The sequence below is a fragment of the Rutilus rutilus genome (assembly GCF_951802725.1).
Source record: "Rutilus rutilus genome assembly, chromosome: 11".
NCBI classification, from domain to species: Eukaryota; Metazoa; Chordata; class Actinopteri; order Cypriniformes; family Leuciscidae; genus Rutilus; species Rutilus rutilus.
The window spans coordinates 32962311-32990275 of record NC_140216.1 but is presented as its reverse complement, the minus strand read 5'-3'; the positions used below and the strand labels follow the sequence as shown (position 1 = coordinate 32990275).

At 41.0% G+C, this 27965-nt stretch overlaps 1 protein-coding gene across 4 annotated transcripts; it reads right to left on the bottom strand.

Annotated features, from left to right (window-relative positions):
- cica (capicua transcriptional repressor a) lies at positions 1–27965 on the bottom strand. Of its 4 annotated transcripts, XM_084423229.1 has the most exons (21): positions 27743–27965; positions 18785–22463; positions 16578–16709; positions 16279–16432; positions 14587–14686; positions 14110–14292; positions 13072–13204; positions 12671–12958; positions 12062–12159; positions 9161–10007; positions 7895–8034; positions 7643–7803; positions 6469–6656; positions 5896–6312; positions 5377–5549; positions 5127–5251; positions 4223–4374; positions 3979–4110; positions 3757–3882; positions 1792–2097; positions 1–1092 (listed from the first exon to the last, which is right to left on the bottom strand). In XM_084423229.1, the coding sequence occupies exons 2-20, from the start codon at positions 22290–22292 to the stop codon at positions 1826–1828; spliced, it is 7329 nt and encodes a 2442-aa protein (XP_084279355.1). In that variant the 5' UTR covers positions 22293–22463; positions 27743–27965; the 3' UTR covers positions 1–1092; positions 1792–1825. The 4 variants fall into 4 exon arrangements, with proteins under 4 accessions (XP_084279355.1, XP_084279353.1, XP_084279354.1 ...); XM_084423227.1 differs by having other exon boundaries at positions 931–1092; positions 3757–4110; XM_084423228.1 differs by having other exon boundaries at positions 931–2097.

The window sequence follows — 27965 nt, the reverse complement described above, 5'->3', positions numbered from 1 at the left end:
CAGATTTTAGTTTGTTCAGTTTGGATTTCTCTCTCGATACTCGCTTCTAAATTCAGAATTTTTTTTCCCACTCTCTTTTCAACATATATATCATTTTATTACAGCTTGTACAGTGAAAATCTATGGCACTAACAGGTCACTCGTCTACTTCAAAAAAATTCCCACCCACGTCCTATTGCACCAATGAAAGAAGAGGCAGAGTAAGAAAGAGGAGATCCTGAGAAATGCCGCCCCAGCGCTGGTCTCGGGTCAGCTTTCCCTTGCGTAATCCTGAATCGAAGTCCTCGCAGGCTACAAAGCTTGCTCTGACTCCAGACCAGTGCTTAAAGTGGCGCTTTCCATCAACACTTCAGTTAAAAGTCTTAAGGAGATGAAAAAATAAGGGCTTTCCTTACGGGGTTGCGGAAAGGGAGAATCGAACGCAATGGAACAAAGTCGTCTGTTAGTTTTTAAATATCTAAAAACAAATACTTTCCTGATTTAAATCATGGTCTAGGACCATATATTGTGCAAACACCTGATTGAAATATATAAAAAAGAAAGAAAGAAACGAGGAAAAGAACACAGAGAGAGCCTCGTGCCCACCCTCTGCCCCCCTCCCCAGCCATCACGGTTATATATATATATATATATATATATACAGTGTACGGGGAAAAGCCTAAGTCGGCGGCCAGAGAAGAGGAGCTTCAGCTAAGAGGCTAAAACACAGTCTTTTTTTTTTGTTTTCAACGTAATTGCTCCAACACTTAGATAGCTGGATTAGTCCATGCTGAAAATATTACTATAGTAAGAAGAAGAAGAGAGGCGCAAGCTAATACAAAAAAAGATATCAGTCAGTTCCACCGTTACGACACAACAACAAAACGACAAAGCATATCTACACGTTGATTCAAAGAGGGGTAGTGTCTCTATTCATTTTCGTCTTCTTTTGTATGATTCTTCCGAGGTTAGGACAATGTTTTCCTCTCTCGCTGTGAGTGTGCTGTGTTGTTGTTGTTGTTGTTGTTGTTGTTATGCGATTGTGGCGGTCGCTGTAGCCTCTGTTTTCTGCTCCGCTGGTCTACGTGATTACGAGTCTTGAGTTTGTTGCTTCTGGGACAAAAAAAAAAAAACCTGTTGTGAATTTACAGCCCGTGCTGAAGAACAGTAACAGCCGATGCATGTACCCCGCCACGGGGTGTAACATTTGCACGAAGACCTTTTTCCTCCCCGGCTATTGCTTTCCTCGGTATCTCGGTCTCTAAAAACGAAAGTGCAAGCGCATTTGTCCCCCGCCAACCACCCCCCACCCCATCCCCGTTTTGAATTGAAAGTTACCGGTACCTCAGTCTAATTTCTCTTCTAAAACATTCAGTCCATTCGATAAAAATCTGTGCTAGCCCCATGCGGGGTCTTTACTGAGCATGTGCAGACAGGCTGGTTTGGTGCTGCCTGTGGTGCAGCATTGAAGGGCTCTAAAATTCTGACAGAAAGTGATGCCCGCCCTAATGCAGAGGTGGACCAATGACTGCCCCCGACACCAGTGGCATATGCAAATGAGTGCGACCACATGCGCTATTTGTAATAGTTCCTTGTGCAAGTCATTAATGTGTGAAAGTGATATTGTTATGTAATTGCATAACGTGTGTGAACATGTGCGTGTTTGCGTGTGTAACTGTGCAGAACAACAGAACATCAACGAAGTGAACGCAATGGCAACGAAATCAGTTCGATTAGAAATGAAGCAAAATCCACATAAGTGCTGTACTGTCAGCGGAAATGGTTTTACACATTTCTACAATCCATCCCTACATTCATCTTTCATCCTTCCGCTCTCAGTCGTTCTTCATCTCGATTCCTGCGGATCGCCCGCGTCTTTCTTTGGCTCTTCCGTGGCCCTGCTCCTCTCTTCTGGCTCGGAATTCTCCCTGGGCGCTGGATTGGATGGTCCAGATGTAGAGGCGAAGTCAGAGCCGGCGAGAACCACGCCTCCCACAATCTCAGAACTGCCGGCGGTCTGCATGATCTTCTGCCTTACCTCGCGAATCTTCAGCTGCAGGCACAGCTTGTTGGGAAACGTGTCAGAGTAGCGAGCTTGGAAGGCAGCTGTGGCTTGCGCTGTAACAGAAAAATGAAATATGCATGCTAAGTTCCACCTTCCCAATGATGGCTGAGGAATCATTTCAGCTGTTCAGTCCCTCCAGGATTTCACGATTTTTTTGGTGTGATTTTTGCTATCAAAATGACGCAAAATTTGCGATTTTTATATTTTATAATTAGGACATCACATTTACCATAATAGTATTATGTCAGATGCACAATAGTCATACATGACACAAATCACAAACAAAATGCATAAAGCTTGTTTATTTTGGTCTAATCAAATTCTCATCAAATTAACTTTTAAAACAACCTATGGGCAATTTTTCTACCTGACCTAATTAATATGTAAATATTAACAGCAGGTGTAGTAATTTATACTGTAGAACTGTGTGTAAATCCTGAGTTGAGGGGTCCTGAGCTGCAGAAGGCAACCAGTTACTTATAGTGCAGCGTTTTGCATGGCGTCCCCACTGCGTATAGCAACGCAATACGAAGTGACCGTTCGAAAGGGAACTACTCGGTTACTATCGTAACCTCAGTTCCCTGAGAGTAGGGAACGAGTATTGATATATTATAGGCTTCAGTAATAGGCTTCCCCTTTTCCTGCAACATCTGTATCCACGTAAAAATGCATTGAAACTTTAAACTAGAGATATTTCCATTGGGTGATTATAATTTAATGTTTTGTGAGGTCTTTTCCATTTTTGTGATTATTTTGCGGTTAAATTAGGAATTATGCAGGGTCGCAAAAAAATGCGACATTTTGTTGATTTCGCGTTGTATTCAGCGATCGCGGTTGTTGACTGGTTGTTGTAATGTTAGCGTAAAAAAAAACAAAAAACTGCTGCATTTGACACAACAAATCAGATATCTGTGAAATAGTCTAGAGAAATAGTCTTTAAAAAAAAAAGTAGTAAACTGAAAAGTAAATAATTTGTTCATAACATTACAATTATAAATGTACACAATCATTTTTATTGAGTGGTTTGAGTGGTTATTTTTCTACAAAGTACACTACTGTTCAAAAGTTTTGTGATTTTTTTTAATGCTTTTGAAAGAAGTCTCTTATGCTCACCAAGGCTAAATTTATTTGATTAAAAAATATAGTAAAAACCAGGGCTGGGCATTGACACAAATTCCTCTATTCGATTACGATTCACAAGTTTGCGATTCGATCCTGATTAATTGTGGCCTATCAGGTACAGTACACAGCAAATTACCTCAAGGAAAAAATATCACTCAACTAATGGTGTAAACTATACAGGGAACCCCAGTTGATACATTACTATAATGTTCAAATTAACAGATTTTTATGCTACTTACATTTAAATTACATATAAAGAAGGTTGAATAATGATATTGTATAATAGGCCTAAATTTATGATGAATATGCAATATAGTGCATGCATTTAGCAAAATGCTCCACTCTAAAGTACATTATTTCTAGCTGACTAATGCGTTTATGGACATTGAATGGCTTTTCTGAGGTAAATATAACATTACGTGACAATTATTTACAAGCTCTTTTATTGACGTCTTTCCGCGGTTGAAACACTGATTGAGAGATTACATGAGACATGATACGGATTTTGGTAAGTTGTACTGTATCTCTCAACATACCTTCTGATGTTCATTCATGTTTATTATACTGGGAGATGTTAAACTCGATGTTACCTGAGGGGAAGAAGCCGTGCTCCTGGAAGAGTTGCATGACGAGTGCACGCCGCTGGTCCAGCATCCGACGCAGAGAGGAGGGCGGCACGCGGTCCAACTCCTCCAAAATATGCTCCGTCTCTCCAACTGATAAACACAGAAGACAAGAAAACGTATATAAATAAATAAATATCATCATGTATGGGTTAATGAGAGTGAGTTTATACATAAAAATGAGCCCACCAGCCCTATCGAAGGTGAAGATGTCCCCTTCACACTTGGCAGCACTCTTGGGTGTGTTGGGCTCTGAGCTGCAGCTGGACAGGCGACGACTCTTCCTCCTTGGTGAACTGGGGTCGTCGGCGGAGTCTAGATCTAGGGAAGGGAAGAAAAGAGAAAGAAAGAGAAGATCAAAATCACGCAAAAAGGCAAAAGTGAGGAAAACAGTACAATTAAAATTCTCATTATATTTATCATTTGCTCTCACCTGTAGAGTTCCTCCTCTTCTTGCGGTAGCTGCCCAGTATGGCTCTAGGGGAAGTTGCAAGACTCTGTAGATTGGGAGAGGGCAGCACCTCTTCAGGCTTGAACTCCGGCAGCTCTTTAAGACGCTCTTCAAAAGTGGAGCCAAACAGCGTCCTGAGAAAGAGCAAATATAGTTTTTAGAAAATTCAATATAATGATGAATCTGACATATCAGCAGAGAAATAATGTACATCACATTTACAATAGATCTTCAATGAGGTGAGCAGAAATGCAGGCACATGACTACCAACGACTACCATTTTGGTGTAAATGAAAAGAATAAGGGTTTTTTGATACGCAAACAAATGTGTTACAATGCATAGGCTTAGGCAACAGTCAGTTTTCCCTTCCAGGTCAAATACTGTCATGGCTGAGCAAACATTTAAAGAGAATCTTGAAGTGAAGTTAGAAAACTGTCAATATGGCAAGGGCACATATATTTTGAAGGTCTATTGAACCCTTGAGTACTAAGGTGAGTTAATAGTACATCTTCGGAAGACAAATGAAGATCTTTTTGCTGAAATTTGAGAGCTTTCTGTCCCTCCATTGACAGCTACACAACTGACGCTTCAAAAAGTTTGTAAAGAGATCGTAAAACTAACCCATATGAATTGAGCCGTTTAGTGACGAAAAGAAAAATTGAGCTGTTTAGTTAAGAACGAAAGTCTTAATGGGTTTGGAACGACATGAGGGTGAGTGAGTAGACAGAATTTTTCATTTTTGGGTTAACTATCCCTTTTAAGTCAAAGTCAAAATGACTAAAACTTAAACTAAAAATAACAAACATAAAAGGCCATTTAACATATTAATAAATACTATAATAGTATATAAATAATAATCGTGTAATCTAGGGCAAAGCCACTCACTTGTCACCAGCATCAGCAGGGCTTTTCAGTGGAGGTGGGCGGAACTTGGCCTTTTTAGCTGAAGGAGTGTCAGTCTGCAAAGGCGGTGGCGGGGGGTCCAAAACAGAAGATTCCCTGCGCCCTGACTGAAAGAAAAAATTACATGTGATCAATGGAGAACATGGTGATTCGATCTTGCACAATGAAGTTTTGTATGAGAACTGTTTAAATTGATCAAAGTTGGATCGTACAGCTGAAAAAAGCATCTTACTTCTCGACTCTCGTCTTTGTTGTTGGTCTCAGCTTGAGTCTCTGTCTCCACTTCCATTGCTCTTGCTGTTTCAACTCTCTCTGTTTGAGACAGGCCCCCTCCCACATCTCTCGCATACTCTCGCTCCATTTTGCTCCCTTTCTTTCCGTCCTCCTTCCCTTCGCAATGCTGACCTGTTGAACATTTTGAATTTGACTTTGAGAGACTGAAAACCCATTCTGTATGAGATCAATATTTAATAACAACTGCTGTTAAAGACGTCGAAATGGCCAAAATATACTTTTGAAGCATCTTTTGAATTAGCGATTGATGGTAAAACCAAAAGCTTATATTATGGTGACAGTGTAAAAAAAAAGTGTATAAAAGTATTCAAAGTATTATTTGTTAGAAAACTGACCCCAAACTTTTGAATAAAATAGTCTCACAATATATTTTTAATCTACTGAAATTAATAGTATTTTGAACTTTGGTAAAAATGTTTTACTACTGTACAACTGAAGTTTATGAGGTTACTTTTACCTTTATGTTTGTGTGATGTACAGATGGGTTGCACCGATTCCTCCAAACCACTAGGTGGCGCCTGATGTCCATCCTTTGACACCACCAGGTCTCTCTGTTTCTCCATCTCTTTCCTAGATTCTGCTCCTCTCTCATTTTCCATTTGCATGTTTACCTGAGACTGCAGCTGCGCATCTGTCTGCGTGTGTGGTTGCGCAGCCACGGCTGAGGAGGTCTTCGCTTGAGGCGTTGAGGATGATGCCGCAACTGATGTAGAACTTGGTGTGCTTTGTGGCAAGGCTGTCACTGACACAACTCCTCCGGCTAAGCTGACGCTGGGGTAAATGGCGGTCACAAGTTGACGGGTGGCTGTCGAGGCTTGTGAAGGTTGTGACAATCCGTTTGGGGGTGGGCATTGAGCCAGGAGGGGTGGCTGACCTGTGGTAGAAATTTCATAATGTTTGTCATAGTCTTAAATATGTGTTGGTGGTTTAAAGAACTGTCAGCTATTATACATCGGTCCGAAGTCAAACTCCGACAGTTAATGTTAATCCCCATACCCCTTTATGACGCCAGGGATCGTGACATTCTTACTTGCAACAATAGGCTGAACCAAGGCCTGACCAGCTGGGGCAATTGCAGTAAAGCCAAGAGTCGCCACTGGAGATTGCAAAAAAGATGGACCCACAGGTGACGGGGTCTGCTGGGAGGAAGAGACTGCAGGTGTAGAACCCAATGGCAAAGGAGTCGCAACTCCAGGAGTGGACTGGACATACGTGATCCTGAACAACAAAAGCACAGCAGAAAGTTAGGTTTTCCAAGTGAGGCATGTACCTGGATCTTTTTTGACAATCCTATCAAAGGAGCAAACGCCTTACCCTAACTACCCCTAAAGTCAGAGGATGAACGACTTTTACACTATTTCTAAGTTTAGTTTATGTGTTTTGACAAACAAAAGTCCTTTAAATGCAGTCATTGTTTCTTCATGTCATATTGAAAAATGTTAGTTCATTTTACACAGACTGAACTGGCACATAATTTTAGTAAATGACAAATTGCAAGGGACATGATTTTATATATATATATAAATTATATTATATATATATATACATTTTTACTGCATTTTAATAGAGTAAATCATGCATTAAGAGCGTGCACACAGTAGTCTAACAAACTGAAAAGGCAACATCACAGTGAATGCACACTCTATGTGTGTTTTTGTTTGGTTTTTGCAAAGTGAGGGACATACTGTACTTGATAATGTCAGATTGCACATCGTTAAAACAACAATTACAACATTATTGTAGATAGTGGTGTGTATATATATATATCGTACACCCCTAATTATATATATTTAATACGAAAAAAATACAAATCAATCATAAAGATTATAGAAGATTTTTTTGCCTTCAAAAAAACACAGTTAAATCTTGCAATGTTATTTTTTAACAGTGTGTTTTCATTAAAATCATTTAAATATTGTCACAGTATACGTCTTTTTTTGTCTCATCTTCATTATCACTGACGAAAATAAAACTTTGTCAACTAACACATTTGTCAGTAATTTTGGTATCGGGTGCCCCTAACCCCAGCTCAAACCCTACCCTTTCTGAAACTTTATAGGATGTTGTCCCAGGACCAACAAGGATGTTGATCCAGGAACATGTCCTACTTGGCACAGTCACTAGAAGATTAGGTTAGGTTATGTTATGTTTCAGTACTCAGATGTCTGGCAGCAGTTTTAAAGAGACAGTGGGCGGTAGAGTACCTTGTAGGTGGTGGCGTCAAGAGCACCGTCTGAGGAGGGGTGGGCCCTGGGGCCATGACAGTCGCGGTTGGCATAGAGACAGGAAATGAGCTGCCGGTATGCACTGATCCACCAGGATGCACATTTGTTTGGACCACAGGCATTGGTGCAATTTGAATGATCTGAAAAGCAAAGAAGCGCATGAGTCCGACTCATCTAGTACAGTAAATACTTCTTGTTCATGTAGCAGGGAAGTAACTCAAGGCAATCTACCTTACTTCCTGGTTGAGCCCCATTTTGAACAGGAAGGTGTGGGCCCACCAGGGAAATTGGCTGCGGAGGTGTAGATCCTGTTCCGACAGTTGCCATGGGAACAAGCATCTTGCTTTGCAAGACTGGAGACTGCGCTTGAACTGTGCAGACAGATGAAAAGGACTGATATAGTAGAGACCGAGAATAGATTTGATGAAGTGCCTAATTTCCCAAACACTGTGTGCATTATCCTGATCCCTCTAAGCTTGAGAAACCTCATGAAATCTCTCAAAATCATGAATAAAAACATGCTAAAGCTCACTCTGACTCCGATGTGGACACATCACATAATTAACAGGGTTCCCACATGTTTTGAAATCAATTTCAGTGACTTCCTCATGAATGAGTCATTTGTGAACTGATTTATTGAAAAGAACCAATTCACTCACACATCAAATATTGGGCTTGGTTTACACAAAAAGCTAGTCCAGCGATTCAAAACCTGAGGTTTTGTTTTGTTAAACCTTTAAAGCAGAAACATAAAAATATTAGGGTTGTCAAAAGGTAAAAAAAGGTCTTTTTTTTAAATTTATTTTTTACCTAATTATTTTTTGCTAAATGGAATTAATTACAGGTTGGCTGTCAACAAAAACTTGATGGATTGATTGAAAACAGCTGTGGATATATACTACCATTTAAAAAAAAATTGATTTAAACTAATACTTTTATTCAGCAAGGATGCTTTAAATTGACCAAAAGTGAGTGTAAAAGATATTTGTAGTGTTATAAAATATTTCTATTTCAAATAAATGTTATTCTATTCACTTTCTATTCATCAAAGAATCCTGAAAAAAAAGTGTCTCCGTTTCCACAATAAAAAAAAAAAGCAGCACAACAGTTTTCAACATTGATAACAATAAGAAATGTTTCTCAAATCATCATATTAGTATGATTTCTGAAGGATCATGTGACACTGAAGACTGGAGTAATGATGCTGAAAATTCAGCTTTGCATCACAGGAATAAATTACATTTCAAATGATATTCAAATAGAAAGCAGTTATTTAAAATTACGACCCTAAACATTTAAACGGTAGTGTACACTAATCAAACCAATATATATTTTCTAAACGAAGCAAAATTAAGTGAATAATTTGCATACATTTTAAGATTTGATTAATTTTCATGAATTTTTCAGGCCTGAAAAACTCAAAACTGTGGGAACCCTGAATTTAACTTAAATCGCACTAGATCTGCGTCACAACAATTTAACTGCCTCAAATCTCACCTCCGCCTCCTGGGCTGACTCCTCCCACTGCTGGGACTGAAGCATATCTTATCCCTTGTCCCGCCCCCGAATGTACACCATTGGCCAGGGTCACATGGGTGGGTGTGGCACTAGGCAGGGCAAGGACGCTGGAGGTCTGCTGGGAGGAGGGACTGTTGGGATTGGCAGTTGCAGGCAGAGTTGGAAGGATGTACTGCACCTGTGTTACAGGTTTCCCGCCACTAGAGGGTGTAATAGAGGCAGTGGGGAGGAACTGGTGATGAAGTAGGGGAAGGGGTACCGCACTGTTACTAGGGGCTCCGTTGCATGGAGTAGGATGAGGTGGGGTGATGAGCTGAACAGTGGGTTGGTTTGGGAAGGCTCCTCCCAAGACTAGGCCAGTAACTAAGCCTCCTTGCCCATTAGGTTTGGGAGAAGAGGAGGAAAAGTACCCACCTCCTCCTGCTCCACCGGCACCTATCAGTAGCTTGGGCTTCCCGTCTGGAGGTAGGGTCCCATCAACTGGCTTGCTGGCGATGGGGATAGGGGTGCTAGTGATGGGCCGAACAACATTGGTCACTATGGTGGGGGCCATCCTTACAGTGCCGTGTGAATAGTACGTCCCCGCATCATGCAGCAAAGTGGTATTTATACTACTGACGGAGGCTGAATTCATTTGGAATGGAACATGCCCTCCTCCACCTCCTCCTTTCCCTTCTTTGGGCTCCCCATTATTTAGCTCTGCACCACCCATCCCTCTCTTTTTCTTCTTCTCCAGGTTCTCTTCACGCCCTTCTTCATCTTTGTTGGCAGTTGTGCCAGCCAGAGAGAACGCCAAAGAGGAACGGACTACTGGTTGGAAGGTGCGCTGAAAGGAAAATATAATTTGTTACATCAGACTACACTGATAATTTCATTCACATTCTGATTAAAAATGTTGTGCTGGATTTGACGTTGATGTTGTCTTGTAACTTTACGAGATGTGACCATTCAAATGTGGGGAATAGAGAATATGAGGATTTAAGTGAAAAACAACTTCAACTTCCTACACAAAGCTAATGTATGGCTTCAGAGGACTTGGAATTTACATTGACATTACATTTATGCATTTCGCAGATGCTTTTATGCAAAGCAAGATCAATAATAATTGTTATCAATTTGTGCGTTCCCTGGGAATTTAAAGGGTTAGTTCACCCAAAAATGAAAATTATGTCATTAATGACTCACCCTCATGTCGTTCCCAAGCCCGTAAGACCTCCGTTCATCTTCGGAACACAGTTTAAGATATTTTAGATTTAGTCCGAGAGCTTTCTGTCCCTCCATTGAAAATGTATGTACGGTATATGTCCATGTCCAGAAAAGGTAATACAGACATCAAAGTAGTCCATGTGACTACAGTGGCTCAATCTTAAGTTTATCAAGCGACGAGAATACTTTTTGTGCGCAAAAAACAACAAAAATAACGACTTTATTCCACTATTCATTTCCTTCTCTCTGGGCCTCGAGTGAGTTCACGTAGTGTAATAGCGCAGCGCTTCTGTGTTGTACGTCACACGTAGGCTCACTATTGGCCGACGCTGGTCATGTGTGTGATGCGTGTGACGTACAACCCAGAAGCGCTACGCTATTACACTACGTGAACTCACTCGAGGCCCAGAGAGAAGGAAATGAATAGTGGAATAAAGTCGTCATTTTTGTTTACTTTTTGCGCACAAAAAGTATTCTCGTCGCTTTAAGATTGAGCCACTGTAGTCACATGGACTACTTTGATGATGTCTTTATTACCTTTCTGGACATGGACAGTATACCGTACATACATTTTCAATGGAGGGACAGAAAGCTCTCGGACTAAATCTAAAATATCTTAAACTGTGTTCCGAAGATAAACAGAGGTCTTACGGGCTTGGAACGACATGAGGGTGAGTCATTAATGACAGAATTTTCATTTTTGGGTGAACTAACCCTTTAACCCATGACCGTGTCGTTTTTAGGGTCATGCTTTACTGTTTTATCTCTAGGAAGGCTCAAAGTGGAATGTCATATGGACTACTTTTAATGTACTTTTATTTTGTACTTTTTGGATAAAATATGATCACTACATATTATTTATGTATGGAAAAGCTGCATAAAAATATAATGAAAGGCAACATATCTCACTTTCATTTAGGTTAACTTGATTTACCAAAATAACTACAACTAATACAAGTAAAACGAAAATGGAAAATATTCAAATAAAACAAATACTGTTAAAAACTATAATAGTATTTTATTGCTAATAAAATAACACTGGTTTGGAATGACAAGAGGATTAGAGAATAATGACAAAATTTTCATTTTTGGGTGAACCATCCCTTAAGGCAAACAATTTGGTCAGTGAACCATCTAAGAGAAGGAACGACATCTGCTGCCTTGTGGATATATCCATTGGCGTGGAAAACCTCAAGAGTAAACCCTGAAGAAATAGTACTTACTTGCCAGACAAACAAAGATGCTGAAATAATCTGGTTTTATAAATAATAATTAGATGAGAGCACATATCATTTCTGTTGCTATGGTAATAAGGCTTGGCTAATTTAAAGCATATTCCTTAACAAGCGATCCATAGTCCTTTCACCAATGAAATATAAACATTAACTTTGTTCTAGACAACATATCACAGCTGGATGAGGTTAGTAGGCGAATAACAGTGACGTTTTAGCAAGATTTGATCTTATAAATTGCACAAATGTATAATGGGAAAGTGTCAGTAATTTTTAAAGAATAAAGATTGCATGTAGTACAGAATGTTTATTAATCCCCCCCAAAAAAACGCATGTATAACAATTAAACAGATTTTTTTTTTTTAAATAGTTTTAGTTGAACTATAACTGAAACACTGTGGGATTGTCATGCCAGCTACCCATGTGATGCATTTAGTGTTACCTTGCTGTCAGCCTCATCTGCATGGTCGTTTTCATCATCGCTGTCTGTCACTCTCTCTTTACACTTCAGGTCAATGGAGCCATCTGCAAACGAGTCTTCTGCGAAGGAATCACACGTTAGCTGTGAGACCAGGCCTTGCATATCTCACACTCATGAGACTGAGAGAGCTGAGCAGTGAGGGGATTTTGCTTCTCCAAATTAAATGCATGATGTTCTGATGGCAGCGGTGCATCAGAGAGCACAGAGCTCGTGGGAGACACAGACTCAAGAATCAGTCAGGACTGACTAATAATGAGACAATGAGAATGGAACGCAAAGCGCTTGTAACATCAAAATAGCTGAAAGCATCATTTTCTGATGGTGGGTACATTCCACATGTAACAGCATTATCAACATATCAGGGATTTTCAACAGATCCAAAAAAATTGGTTTATAAAATTTATATTTGACATTACAACACTGCACAGATCATTAGTTTTTCCTTTTCTGAAGAAACTATTAGTGGTGCTTGCATAAGCAAAACATACCATAAAGATGCTACGGAGTTCTGCTAGGGAATTGTTGCTAGGTATCATATTAACAAGGATGTATATAATGCATGTACTTTACCTATGACATCATCATCCCCCTCCTCACAGATCACCATATGCTCTTCATCACTGGTCACATCCTCACTCGGCCGTTGAGGGTGAGCAGGGGTGCGGGGCTGAAACAGACCCGCATTTTCCAGATCTGTCTCCTCCTCCCTCCTCTCCAGAGTGTGCACAGCGCTCTGGGAAAAGGCGCGGGGCCGTTGAAGCTGCCCGCCCGCTGATCCTCTGTGATCGTCAGATCGAGGGGAAGTCCAGCTAGGCCCTGCTCCTTTGTGGTCTGTCCCCTGAGATGTGGAATGGGCCTCTGGGGAGACAAAGAAGGTTAACTCTACATCAGTTGTGTTTCACACTACTGTGCACTCATAGTTTCACAAGACCAACAAACGCCCACGCATATAAACAAACACCCACACGGACCTGTGCTTTCAGACACGCTGCGCTCGCGAGCTTCTTTGGCCCCTGGAGTTCCCCGGCCCTCAGACAGGGACTTCCTCCTGTCCTTGTTACACCATTTCCAATCAGGGTGAGCCCGGAAATGAGCCTCCTTCACCTAAAAGAGAACAAGAGAAATACGAGTATGAAACTTTAGAGTTACAAATAATGTAACAGGGCTGAGTAAATCAAGATTTTCAAAATGTTGGATCATGCACAATCTAATTTCTAATATTTTTACATGAATGTAATGTGCACAATTTTTTTAATTGAATAATTTCATAAATGTATCATTACTAAATAGCATTATTAAATTATAAATGATTATACTATATATACACATTACTGTTTTACTTTTTTATATTAGCGTTTGCGGTTATTGTTACATTTTTTATTTAATGTTTTTTTAGCAAAATCATTTTATTTAGCAAGGATTGATCAAAAGCGACAGTTAAGACTTTTACATTGTTACAAAAAAAGTATCCTGAAAAACATGCATCATGGTTTCCACTAACATGTTAAGCAACACAACTTTTCAACATTGATAATAATGTTTGTTGAGCATCAGATCAGATGATTTTTGAAGGATCATGTGACACTGAAAGCTGGAGTAATGATGCTGAAAATTCAGGAATAAATTACATATGAAAACATATTAAAATAGAAAATAATAATATTTCTCAATGTTACTGTTTACTGTATTATTGATCAAACAAATGCAGCCTTATTGAGCAAAAGAAAACAAAAGCGTAATGCTTTAAAAACATGTAAAAACTCGTTATCAAGTCAAACTTTTGAACGGTAGTGCATATCGGCATCAAACTGGTCATCGGCCATAGTGCTTTCCAAATATTTGCATCTACAGTACGTAATGTATATTGACTGCTGTAAAACTGTAATCGGTCTACCACTAATTCAAATGCAAAAACATGATTCAACTCCATGTTATAAATTTGTAAAAAAAAAAAAAACGATCGGCATTACATTTTCCTCTTGTGTAATATTTCACGAGTCTGACTGTACCTGGAAGGCAAGATCATGATACTTCTGCTTCTCTTTGGGTCCCAACGCATACCACCACTCGCCCAGTATTTTACTGACAGTGCGGTTGTCCTGGTTGGGGTGCCGCTGATGAACCAGTGCACGGTGCCTCTTACTAAAGATCATAAAAGCGTTCATTGGCCGTCTGATGTGGTCCTTTTCCCTCTTTGTGTAGGTTTGAGAGAGACAGAAAGAGAGGAGAAATTAGAAGCACAGACGATAATAAGGGAAATGAATGGTTACAAGTACAATGCTTAACAATTGTATCCTAAACCCCTTGACAAGTGTCTGGGGTTATTTTTCTGTCCTCACTAAAAGCGAGGTGGAGAGGTACTTCCAGTACTACTCGAAGAAAACCAAGCAACTCACAACATTTCCGTATTGTATGTCACTATTGTAGCCAACTAGGACAAAACCTCAGAATGAAGACACTAACAGGAATAGAAGACTGAAACTTACCTTCTTGTCAACATCTTTTGGGAGTGCACTGAGAGATTGTGAACGCCTTTTCACTGGGCTGATGGATGGAGCAAGGTCTTGAGCTACAACTGGAAAAAACCTGGAAAACATTTGAAAAAAGTGAGAATTAGATTTTTTTTTAAAGTGTGCAAAAAAGAATCAGATGTAATTTTGTCTCAAAATGCCTTATAGAGGTGAATATCATTTTTGTTTTTAGGACTGGCCTTTCTAACAATGTAAATTGAGGGAATATATGGCCGTGGCCAAAAGTGTTGGCAGTAACATACATTTTGTGCTTCGTTGTTGTGGTGTTGATTCACATTGTTTCTAGATTGTTGTGCAGAGTCATCAAATACATTTTAAATCTTTGCCAAAAGCTTCATTGGCCAAACAAAATGAACTCTATTACAAAAACCCAAATTTCACTGTTTTCAGTGAAAACACTAATCGCATCATCAGCACATGGGAAGTGTGATCAAGTACTAGTCAGGTGAATTCACTCTTTATACTGATTGGATTATAAGAGCAGACTGATTGCTATGAAAGGAGGGAAGAAGCGCTTCCTATTGTGTTCTTGTGTTAGCAATTGTTGCCTCCAAAGAAAGATATGCAGCGATCAACACTTTGCATCAAAATGGCCTCGCTTGTAAGGAAATTGCTGCAAAGAATATTGCACATAAAGTATAATTTACTGGATCAAGACCTTCAAGGAGAGAGGTTCAACTGCAGAAGGCTTCAGGACATCCCAGAGTGTCTGGCAAGCGCCAGGACCGTCTCCTCCTGAGGATTCATCTACGGAATCATGTCACTACCAGTGCAGAGCTTACTCCATACTGGCAGCAGGTGGGTGTGAAGAAAAGGAAAACATGAAGGATTGACTGAAATTCTGCAGCAAGTACAAGGATTGGACAGCTCAAGACTGGTGCAAAGGTATTTTCTATGAAGCTCGCTTACGACTGTTTGGGAAATCTGGAAAAATCAATTGTCTGGGGAAGAAAAGGTGAGTCCTGTGTCGTGCCAACAGTGAAGCATCCTGAGAACATTCATGTGTGGGGTTGCTTTTCATCTAAAGGAGTGAACTCTCTCACAATTCTGCCCAAAACACTGCCATGAATAGTGAATGGTATCAAAACGCCCTGAAAGTTCAAACTTCTCCCAATTTGATGATAATCTGTGCATTTTCCAACATGATGGAGCACCATGTCACGAGATCATTGCATTGAAATTTTGAAACGCCATCAGTCAGGATTTGGGCCAGAATCTGATATCCAGCATGCCAGTGCGAATTGCATTGGTTATGAAGAAGAAGGGTCAACACTGTAAACACTGATTCTTTGCATATATTGAATGTTTGTTTTTCCATTAAAACTAAAGAAATGCTTATCATCATTTTCCAGTATACCATAGAAACGTGAAAAAATAATCAACAAATACTGAAGCAGCAAACTTTGCAAAACACATAATTTATATCACTGCCAATACTTTTGGCTGCGGTTGATAGGTGTGGGCGATAAAGGCAGATTACATTAAAAAAATATATTATAATAATAAATTGGTACATAATTATTATATCATAACATACATAACTTTATGGGGGAAAGATTTTATTTGAATTTTTTTTATAAAATAAATTTGTTTCGCCTACACCTATTAACACATCGCTCAAGAGACGAGATGCAAACGGATATTTACAGGTCGTCAGCATCACTCTCGGTCTCACTGTCGCCTCCTCTCTCCACGGGTGGGTCTTCAGCTGAAGGAGGGGGGCAAGATGGGGAACCTCTCTCTGGTGCTGCTGGATGGTCAACAAGTCCTTCAGTAACAAGGGCAACTCCACAGCGAGGCTCTGCAAGTTTATTCAGTTTCAAACTAAAATCAACTAAAAACATCAATGTATATTCTGAATGCGATTTTGTGAATATTATATGCAGTCATACAAGAACATTTTGCAATGTCAAATTATAGTGTTCCATTTTGCTATCAAATGTTACCTTTGCTCTGATTTACAAGTGTTAGGCCATCTGCAGGCTGCGTGGACATTTTTGTTTGGCTGGTCTCCAGAAAAGGAACCAATGAATGCCACGCAAACACTGGCACAGAGCGGGGCTCCACGTTGGTCCAAACTAAATGCAGAAACAGACAAACCTTTAATATACACACATGATTGTTTTGGAAAACCTACAGCCTCTCTGTTCTCGTAAGAGGGAACTGTTGAAACAGCACCTCTCTGTGTCAGAATGAACTTGAATGAAAGCCATTCATATACATATGTCTGTGTATCAATAAATGGTGACACTAAGAATGTGTGTAATATGTCCTAGGCATCTGTCATTCAGTGAAATGTATCTCTCAAATTAAGTACTCATGAGTATCAGGGCGGTCCAATCACCCTCTAGCTGTGCATGTCTGGGCAAGTTCCTGTGTACCATTTCAGACATGCTGCAACTGTCTAAAGAAACACTGACCCTGAAAGCACAGGGCATTCTTCACTACACACACCCAAACACACCTGCTGCTGACCAGCATACCAAAGTTGATCTGAGCCCCCCTTATTTTTACAGTTTGCCAGTCTAATAGAAAATAGAAAGTGCTTTATGGTGTCCTCCATCTTACAAAACAGCATATTCTAGCCTGCACAAATGAATTCATCATTCAAACTCTTTCGTAAAATAAAATATAAACAAACTAGGCAGAAAATGAATAGAGATAAGATCAATGTAGAAAGAACATTGAAACTGACTTTGTTATCTTGGGAGATCTGAGCAAAGTGTGTGACATTTTGAGATCTTTTCTGAAAAACTAGAGACACGCGTGATAATCTTTTTCAGGAGAAAAAATTAGGCAGAGAAAGAACTAACTGACCGTGATAGACTTTTTTTTCAGGATTTAGAAAGTTCAAAGAACAGCATTTATTTGAAAAAGAAATCTTTTTGTAACATTATACATTATTATCACTTTTGATCAATTTGCAATGCATTGCTGAATAAAAGTATTAAAGGGGTCATGAATTGAGAAATAAAAATGTCCTTGATCTTTTGACATATAAGAGGGCATTGTAGTATAAAAATAATTTTCAAAACTCAAAACTTCTTCATTAGTGCAAAAACAGCTTTTATTGAAACCAAGGTCAGAAAACAACTCGTTTCGGAATTTGTCACAATATTACATCATAGTGCGAGAAAAAATGTCTCTGCAGAAGATTAACACCTACTTTTATATCATTGTATATAATATATAACATAGCCCCGCCCACTGATTCGCACATGTCATGTAGTCGCAACAAAATGAAAGAGATGCCTCTGAGGATTACAAGATGCTTTGCAGTGCCTTCCTTGTGATCCTGACATTAAGAAAGCGTGGGTGAACTTTTTAACGAAGTTCCAGTCAGATCGCATCAGTAAGACACTGTTTATTTGTTCGCGTCTGGATGAAACACGGCGCAGAGACTGTGCAGTGAGTTGTGTTGACAGAGTTTAGTGATTTGGAAGAGAAAACTTCAGAATAATGTCACAGTTCATTCATTAAGTTCTGTGAACAACACACGTACATTCGAGCACATGCGCACTTTGGTCAGAGTGGTAATAATGCAATTAAGGTGTTTACATGCCATCAGTAAGACATAACAACACGTTTAATTTAGAACACGACACTGCAAATGACAATGTGTACGTTTTTCACTTAATCGAAAAGGATGAACTATGAATAGCCTATAGGAACGACAGTGCGATAAAAGATGGTACATTCATTCATAATTCCGTTTACACGAAACAAAGTCATCCTTTGTCAGTTATAACTGGTAACTCCAAGTACTTACTTATTTTAAAATGCAAAACTGTTGCCCAATCATAGCAGTGGGCGTTTACTTCAGAGTCTTGAATGTGGCACACCCATCAAAATGGAGTGATCGAAAGAGAGGGTCAAAAACAGGATAGAAAATAGCTTATTACTTCTAAATTATTATTTTCGAAGTAAAAATCTTGATAACATTATAAGTGGACCTCAGAGAACATTATAAAATAAAAAAAATGCAGTTCATGACCCCTTTAATTTATCATCAAAAAATATACATATTACCTTATTTTACCCTAAACTTTTGAACAGTAGTGTTTAACCAGAACTCTGTGGATGACTATGGTGATCAATAATAAGTAGTAATTATCAATTATCATGTTTTTTATTTATCTTTCATGACTCTTACCAGTGCCAGGTCGTCCCATGATGATGTCTTTGCGAGGAGCAGGGTGAGGGGACTCGGCTGGCAAGATGAGGGGCAACAGGGCTGTGGGTGAAGGATGACAAGCCACAGGCTGAGGAAGAGCACCACCTGCATCTGCATGGCCACCTGATTTCCTCTCTTGCTCTTTACTTCCTGAGCCAGATATTGCCAGGACAGGTCCAGTGTTTGCATTAGAGGTGGATACATTTAAAGTGGAAGAGTTTGAATGGGTGGGATGTCCAGGAGCCACAGGTGTCAATGACTGAGAGGAGGTCACCAGGACTAAAGTGGGAGCGCCGTTAATGGGAACAGGGGCCTGGAGACCCACAGCATGGTGAGGAGGCTGGCTGTGCTCCCTAGAGCGTGAGCTTCCTCTACGGCTCAGGGGGCTATCACTGAATTTTGCCAACGGCACATCTGGGTTACGAACAATGACAGGCGAATCGCGTAGGGGAACGATACGACGTGGATCTTGAGGCAGGGGTGAGGGTGGTGTGGGAGAAACCAGCATTGGGGGAGGAGTGGAGGCAGCAGAGGATGAGGGTCGACTTGTGTTGTTCCTCTGTCGAGGGAATGACAGAGAAGAGGGGGTGGTAGGCTGGCTTTGGGGGGAAAGAACCCTGAATGCTGCTGCGTTGAGGCTGAGGCCGGGGTCATTGAGTTGGGGATCAGATTTCGCATAGTCTGATGCACTGGGCAGCGGGGGGTGTGGGGCATCCAACTTGCGTTTACTAGGGCTCATGGGCACAGTAAACGTGAGGTTGGTCTGAAAAGTGGGCACAATGCCAGAGATGTGGCGCTCACGTTCTGTGCCGGGAGTGCCCGGGATCTTTGTGCCACTGAGATGGCGAGGGCGGCGAGGGGTCAGAGGTGAAGGTGCTGTGATGGGGCTAAAATTAGCTGGGCGGAAGCCAAATAGTGTGGGCGAGGGGGAAGGTGCAGGGGAGAATGGTGACTGATTGGATACGGGTGAGAATGAGGGCGTGCATGAGCGAGAGCTGCCAAGTGAGACCAGCATATTTGCAGCCTCGCACTCATCAAAGTCAAAGCGGGATAGTTCACGTGGCAGTTCTTGCGGTATGAGAGAGGTCATCACCAGACGTGGTCGAGAGTCCCCGCCACGACTGCTTGCTTCACTGCTGTCTCTTGAGTTGTCGTCCCAGTCATACTCGCTGCTGGTGCGTCCACCTAACCGAAGGTCAGGTGTGAGAGTGCCCGTGCTACTGGCGCCACTTCTTTCTCGGCCCACCCCGCCTCCGGCTTCCATCTCCTTGGTGCGCATGGAGAGATGCCGTGAGCAGTAGCCGCGGCGCTGTGACTCCTTTGAGCAGCCTTCACGTGAACACAGTCTGCGCCACTGCTTGCCGTTGAACTTCTTGCGGATGCCTGTAGGGGTGCATACCACATCCCCCTTCTTGTACTTCTGTTGAGCGGCGGTGAGGGGTGTGCGGGAACGTGTCGAGGAGCACGAGGATCCAGAGCCGCCCCCTGATGCACCATGCGAGTTGGAGCTGGGGGTCTTGTCCAGGGAGCCTCGAGAAGAGCTTGGAGGCAACGGAGGCAGCTGGGGTGTGGAGGAGATGACTGCAGCACCTGTGGCTGAATCTAGGCCCAGGAGCATAGGGGGGTGATTTGGGTGAGGAGCAAGGGGCAGATGGGGTGCAATTGGGGTGCTAAGCCCTCTCCCGGGGCTGAGGTAGTTTGGTTTAGAAAGAATGTGCCGATGCTGAGAAGAAACACCAAGAGCTTTGCTACCCATGGCTGCAGTGATGCCGCCATCCCTTAGCTGACTGAGACGGCTGACCTCCATGTCCTCCTCTGGGGTGGATGGATGAAGAGGATGATGCTTGTGCCTCTCCCTTTCTCGATCTTGTTCCCTTTCTCTCTCTAAGTGCATATGCAGGTCTCTCTCCTGATCCTTCTCTCTGTGATGATCATAGTCTCTGTTTGGGGCTACACTGAATACAGACGTGATGGCAGTGTTAATGGCAGAAGACGAAGAATGGGATGAGGTGAAAGGTACAGTGACAGGGTGCAACAAACTCTGAACTTTAAACGCTGTCAGTCGAAACACCTCCATGTCCTCTCTTTCCTCCCATTCTCGTTCTCTTACCCTCCTACCATCAATCCCTGGCTCTGCTGGCTGGGGTGGCTCTAGGTCCCAAGGAGGAACCAGGAGGCGAAGATTTTGTCGTGATACCCAAACGGCCTGAGCACTGATGGCCCTTCCATCATCCTCTACACCTCTCCTCTCCTTTCTCTCATCAGATAGTTCCTCCCGTAGCTGGACACGGTATGGGAAAGAAACAGCTGGATGTTGATCTACTTGAGTGATTATACCTTCTCTGTACCACTGTTGGGCTCCCTCGCTGCCCTCATCACCAACTTTAAAGGGGACGCAAACTTGTGTACCTATAGCCACCGGGGCAACACCAGGAGGTGACGCATCTAGAATGAGGTCAACAGAATCAGTAGCCACTCGAAAAGGGTACTTGCATATGGTCTTTTCTCCATTTAGCTGCACCTCCACACTCCCATGCGTCTCACTAACTCTCCGTACGACACCAGCGCGAAACACTCCTGACATACCCCGACCCCGATCGTGAGGCCAGCCTTCCCCTAATCTGGGACCCTGTCGGGCCAGAACTCTCTGATTCTTAAGACCTTTAGCGAGGACTCCGGCTAACCCAGATGACAGGCTCTCCTGTGAGGGTGTTGTGCTATGTGCTTGTGGCTTTTGAGAGTTGGAGTGAGAATCACATCCTGAAGCTGTTACTTCTAGTTCGGCCGAGTGTTCGCTGGCTGTATCGGTTGAAGAGCAACGCTGTGGGCTGGATACACTCGTCCCATCCTTCTCTCCGCACTCACCTGCAGTTCTTCCAGTGGGCCCCATTATGTTGTTGTGTCCATACTCAGCGATGCTGTCCACAGCCTGCTGGCTTTGACTGTGTGGGTCTGTGTGTGCAGCAGAGGCAGCTGGAACCTGGTTAGCACCAGTACTATTGTGAGAGCTGCTGCTGCTCTGTGGGGGTGTGCTGGGAGTGTTGGCATTGCCATGGTTTCCAGCACAGTGCTCCGAAGTGTACTTCTTCTTGGGCACGCGGGCCTTAAAAGTGGCCGTCTTACGATTAGACGAAGGGTTGGGGCTATTGCTGGCACTGGTCGTGCTACTGTTGCTGTCACTCTGTGTTCCACCAGACTTGGAGTTCCCGGGGGGGTCATCCGTCTTCCCGAAATCCACTGCTATATTGAGGACCCCATCACTGTGGATCCCCTCCTTTTCTGGAGACCCACTTCTTCTCAGAGGCCCCTCCTGTGATGAGTCAGAATTTGAGGAGATATGTCTCTTGGGAGAGGTAGTTGAAATTTGGGGTATTTCCTCAGTTTCTCTCTTCTCTTCCTGTGGGCTACTATCCACCATCCTCCTCTTAACTCCCTTGGCACGAGTGGAGGGAGGCGACCGCCTTTCTTGCTTTTTAATGGGCTTCATCTTTTTTTGCTCAAAGAGAGTCTCTAATCCTCCTGATTTCCTGCAAGTCCCAGCCTATCGATATCTTCCACTCTGTTTCCTTCTTGCATCCCGCCCCTTCTCTGTCTTTTTCTTCTGTTCTTGTACAAGCCTCTTCCTGTTTGCGATATCCTTTCCTTCTTTAATTAAACCCTGTAATAAAACACAGCACATGAGATGGATCAGTTTATTATTCAGACTTGCAATCCCCATATAGAGAATAGGGAGTATAGAATACAGCATAATTAAAAAACAAGTTAGTGCAAGGAGATAATGTTTTAATTTTAGTGCCTAATCTAACATCATAAGAGTGATATTATATACCATAGCCTGACAACGTGGATTTAACACAACTTAATACTAAAAACTTTGACAAAGACAGAATACAAAGAAAAATGCTTGCCCAGACAAGTCACACACACTTTGGTTTTTTGGCTGGATCGGAGGAGGCGGGGGAATTCCTTGTTCAGTGGTATTTCTGTGACTCTAAGGCTCTCTCTCTCTCTCTCTCTCTCGCTCTTTCAAATGACCTTTTTACATTCGTTACAAAGGCAATCCACCCCTACAGTCCTCACTTCCTGTCACAGCACTACAACATCTTAATGTACAATACCATCCTTACACATTACTACTTACACATTCTTTCCTCCTACCACAACACATTTTCTTCACCATCCAAACTTACAGAATGGACTGTGTTTAAAAGCCAATTGAGATATTTTATCAACATTAAGGTTTGCATTTACATATTTAGACACTTGGATGGAGCTACAACCCAGTTTAAATACAGATTACAAATAATCCAGTGTAGTCAAATGATAATTAATTGAAGCTTTGAATATCTCAAAAACTGCATGCAGGGTTTATGACTATAAAATATGACTGACTGCTGGTTTTCATTAAATTAAGGATGTGTATCTAATTTATATTATGGTTAGGACATGAATGACCTCTTTTGATGGACCAATGCATGCTCGAATTGACGAAGATGTAACAGATCATTACAGGTCCGCAGTGCAAAACTGTCCCATTCTTTTGAGCAGAACCCACAGTAACCACACTGCCATTTGCACTGTAAGACAAGTTTGCAGGCAATATGCAAATCTGATATGCAGTATATTACCTTCAGTAAGAAAATTCTATCATAAAACACTTTACTAAGACCTGTTAAGACTTATATTGCCTGGGCATGTACATGAGTAGGCTATAGTTTTTGGGACACTAAACTATTCCAATGCAAGATAACACAAAGTGTAAATAATGAAAGGTTCTATTTAAAGGTGCACTCAGTTTTGTCTCAATAGTACCACTGACTGGATTGGGTTTTATACTGACATCACTCAATATTTATTTATTTATTTATTTGCTTGCTTATTTATTTTTAATCAACTCATTAGAGGTCTTCTAGGGTCCTCAGATCTGTACCTGACTGATACGTCCCGAATCCAACATGCATAAATTAGTTTTCTAAAAATTAAAACCGACCCGAGACCCAAGCCATGTTGCCAGACAATGTAGCCTATAATTTGTCAAAATGTGGTAGAATATGTTTTCAGTGGATTTTCACAAATTGTTTTATCTGAGGAAAAACATCAAAATACAGAAGGTCTAATTTTCATTAGTTTGATTTAGTTTCTTAGTTTGACATCAACTGCATTTAGATGGTTTTCTGTAATCGATATCTGGCAACAGTACATACATTTTCTGCTTGGGCAAGCAATTCCAAGTAGATAAACCGCTCACAAGCTTTATGTTGCACCTCAAATAACAAGGACGTTTATATTATTGTTAATATTAAAAGGTAGAGCTATATATGCAGGATATATATATCGTTTTATCATCGATATCACAATGTTTGCATCCGCGATGTGAAGATAATGGATCGTAGGTGATCTGTGATCCGTACGGGCCAGCTGCCCCCCCGGTTTGTAATGCATGAGATTTGCGGATTAATTATATTTAATATAGTGAAGACTATGCAGTGCACTATGTTATTTTACATTTGATTATTCAATTTCTGTATCTGAATACTGATTTAGGCCTACCTGAAAAACAAAGCACTGCTTATTTGTATCTTTGCTCTATTGTTTTTATCTATCCTTGAAATTCGTACATTATTTTTCTATGCAGATGCACAACCCTACAAAATCACCCCAATCAACCTAGAATTGATAAATCTTTAAAAATAGAGCTATTCAAATCATCTGGTGAAATTGTTTTCATATCGCAATATATATTGCAAAAATTCGAAATATCACAATGTCAGTTTTTTCTAATAACGTGCAGCCCTATTAATAAGCAAATCCCTGCACTCATTCTCTCTAATTGGAATTGAAAATGTAAGACTGATCACTTCTTGGTTAACTGCAAGTTGGTCCAACTAGTTCTTAAGACACAGTCTTAACATAGTGGCTAAGCTTATGCAGCTGGCCCCAGGTCTTGGGTTGGACCTCGGGTTTTGGATCAAAGTGGACACTTGAAAACCTCTACAACTCATCCTTAGGGTATGTTTACTTACGTACTCAAGACAGAAACGTTTTTCCTTTGCGTTTTTCGAGTACAGACCACAACATTGTAGTAAAATAAGCTTGCACAATTTACATATGAACGCGCCCAGGGACAACGGAAAGGACATATACGGAGAGCAAGCAGCTTTCATTTCTGCTCTGATAGCCGCAAGACCATGTCGAACGCTGTGAGTGTGTTAGAAATCAGGAACGGTGAGAGAACATTGTGCTTGGTACATTTTTCGTCTTCAACCCAGACTTGGGTCTCCAGCCAATAAAGTTTAAATCCTGTCTGGCTATCCGCATCTTAATACCAGGTGTAAACAAGGCCATAGACTGAACACGCAATACGCATGCTCATGAAGTCACTGTTTTAAAAAAATTCACGTTTTGGGGTTTACATGAAGACGATCACGGTTTTCAAAAACGTGCACTTTTAAACCCGTTTTCAAAAGTTCGCGATTGAAGGCGAAATGGCATTTTTGTGTAAATGAACAGCCAAAACACAAAAAAGTTTGGGGTCAGTTTTACAGTTTTTAAACATTTACATTTTATAGGCTAATTGGTTAACAAACAAAACCCAAATGTGCCTGTACTCCATCTGATCACTGTGATCAGTCATCATGACATTACTAAACACACAAGCCCACTGTAGAGTCGGCCTGGTGTTGGTGTTGACATCGCCGACGAGCCCGCACTCATAGCCAATCAAGAGCAACAGAAGGCAGACGAGATGATTCACGAGTGACAGGTTTTTAGCGAGATATAAGGGATCCAATTTTGAACTTGTAGGTGTATATTCAAGTGACCTCTATGCCAGTGTGGCAAAAATCTAAGTTGTAGCTACAGTAAAGCGTGGGAGTGTGACCCAACTCTCAAAACGTGGAATACATTTGTGGTGGTATATGACTCAAAGGCTCTTTGTAAATATAACTGTAACTCTGAGAGCACAGTTGAATGACTTAATTGAAATTGAATATGGCACTACTCTTGTCCATCATCATGTGCACACTGGCCTGACTAGGACATCTGTGACTTTTAAACCGTTCAGACTGCACTCTGGTATACTCGTCCCCGACGGCTGCTGTAAGAGATTTGAATCAACAATTAATCAGTTTTGACTGCAAAGTTCTGTGTTATGTTCTACAATGTGTACTTCAAGAAAGATGTACTGTAGTTTATTTTGAAGTTAAAGCACATTATTTTTATTATCGTTCACACAAATGACAAATTTTCAGCTTTTATGGAGTGCGAGGGTTTAAGTCTTAACATTTTTTGTTTAATTCTTACATTTATTCTATTTGCCATGTTTTGATCCGGTTTCCTGCTGTATTATTCTCCTGGCAGGGAAATTCATTCATTTTTATCATTTTATTTTGTCATCATTATTTAGTTTTAAGGAGGTAAATGGTCTTTATAAACCTTGGTTGTGATGACAATAGAATTCCATCACATTCATTTGGCAGTGAATGTTTTGGGCGGGTTTTGGAGAGTTTTTGGGCTGGAAATCATTGACCCAATCTGGCAACACTGGTGGCGACCCGCTTCATGTAGGGGATCTCATGTATAACTTTAATGATTTTGTAAATCAAACAGTATATCATGGCACTAGCAAACACCATGGTGGTTGATTTAAAGGGATAGTTACTCACCCTCAAGTTGTTCCATACCTGTATGAGTTTCTTTCTTCTGTTGAACACAAAATAGGCCTAATATATTTTAAGAATGTTGATAACCAAACAGTTGACGGTAGCCATTGACTTCCATGGTGGAAAAAAATAAAAAATACTATGGAACCGTCCGGTTATATTCTTTAAAATATCTTATTTTGTGTTCAACAGAAGAAAGAAACTCATACAGGTTTGGAACAACTTGAGGGTGAGTAAATGATGACAAAATGTTCATTTTGAGGAGAACTATCCCTTTTTTACACTGGTCAAATGTATACCCAGAATGCTATAAAAGTCATTTTATGAAACATCTGAAATACATATATTAATTAAATGTAAATAAATGTGTAGAACTTTTAGAATTGGCAAAAAAATAAAGTTAATTTGCAGTGCACTAAACTTTGTCGGCCTGGTCACTGCACTCACTGACCCTTCAAATAATTTGAACAACTCAATCTTATAATGACTAGCCAAATGCTCCCATGCAACAGCAATGAGTCCAAGTAAACACAAATGCCCTGAAACAAAGTAAAAGCCCTGTTTCCCATCAACAGAGGTGCTGCTGTCGTCGACTTGCGAAAGTTTTGCTGAGTAGTACACCGCCGTATCTGTGTCAAGCGCTTTTATTGGTCGTAGTGCCCTACTCTACGCTTACAACCACCTACGACACTGTCGAGTAGTGTAGGCCTTCTCCATAACACAAGGCCGCAGAGCAGTTTCCCGTCTCCCTCAGGCTTCTGAATCGAGGGCGACGGTGGCCATAATATTAAATATAAGAAGAAGAAAAAACAATCTCTCTCATATGCGTGTGCCTATAGGCTATAAATATGAAAACATCCGAAATAAATAGACTGAATGCAACTGAAAATGTTAATGTAATATAGTCAAGTTTAAATAACAAATCAATCGCCTTATCTTTATGTAAAGAACTATGGATATAAGAAGTGACAGTCCCTGAAAGGTAAACGAATACACAAAAGCAGTTTGTTGAAGCTGTAACTGTAGTGTCACAACAAATATTTTCAGGAAAAAAAGTTTTTAGGCTGACTGTGCACCTCCACCCCTCCCTTTCAATGTGTGTGTGTGTGTGTGTGTGTATGTTAAAATGCTTACTCCGCCATTTTATACAATCCACTAAGAAAAAAATAAACTGCCAGCGAAACATTGTAGATAGATCCGCGACGTAAAGGCAAAACACAGCATTAAATATATAGGCAGATCACTGCAGTACTGCAGATGAAAGGTTTCAACTCACCCCGTGAATATGTACAGTGCCGTCGAAATGGTGTCGATGCGAGAACCAAGCCTATAAAACCATGGAATCCCCGAGAAAGGGTTTGCAAAGAATGTTTTTCTTCCGCAAATGAGAAAAAGTCCAGCCGTTGAGGATCCAGGGTACTCTACAGTCGCAAAATGGTGAATGAAGCAGTAAGCCTTGACAACCAGCGCCATCAGCCAATCGGCGTTCACAAAAGGGT

What these genes read in the sequence shown, in the direction of transcription:
- cica (XM_084423226.1), bottom strand. Translation starts at nt 22,292, where the DNA reads ATGAAGCCCATTAAAAAGCAAGAAAGGCGGTCGCCTCCCTCCACTCGT. An exon ending in GAGAGTGATGCTGACGACCT is followed by an intron (nt 14,687 to 16,278) that starts GTAAATATCCGT and finishes AATGTTTTCCAG; the next exon opens with GTTTTTTCCAGTTGTAGCTC. An exon ending in CAGATGAGGCTGACAGCAAG is followed by an intron (nt 10,008 to 12,061) that starts GTAACACTAAAT and finishes TTTTCCTTTCAG; the next exon opens with CGCACCTTCCAACCAGTAGT.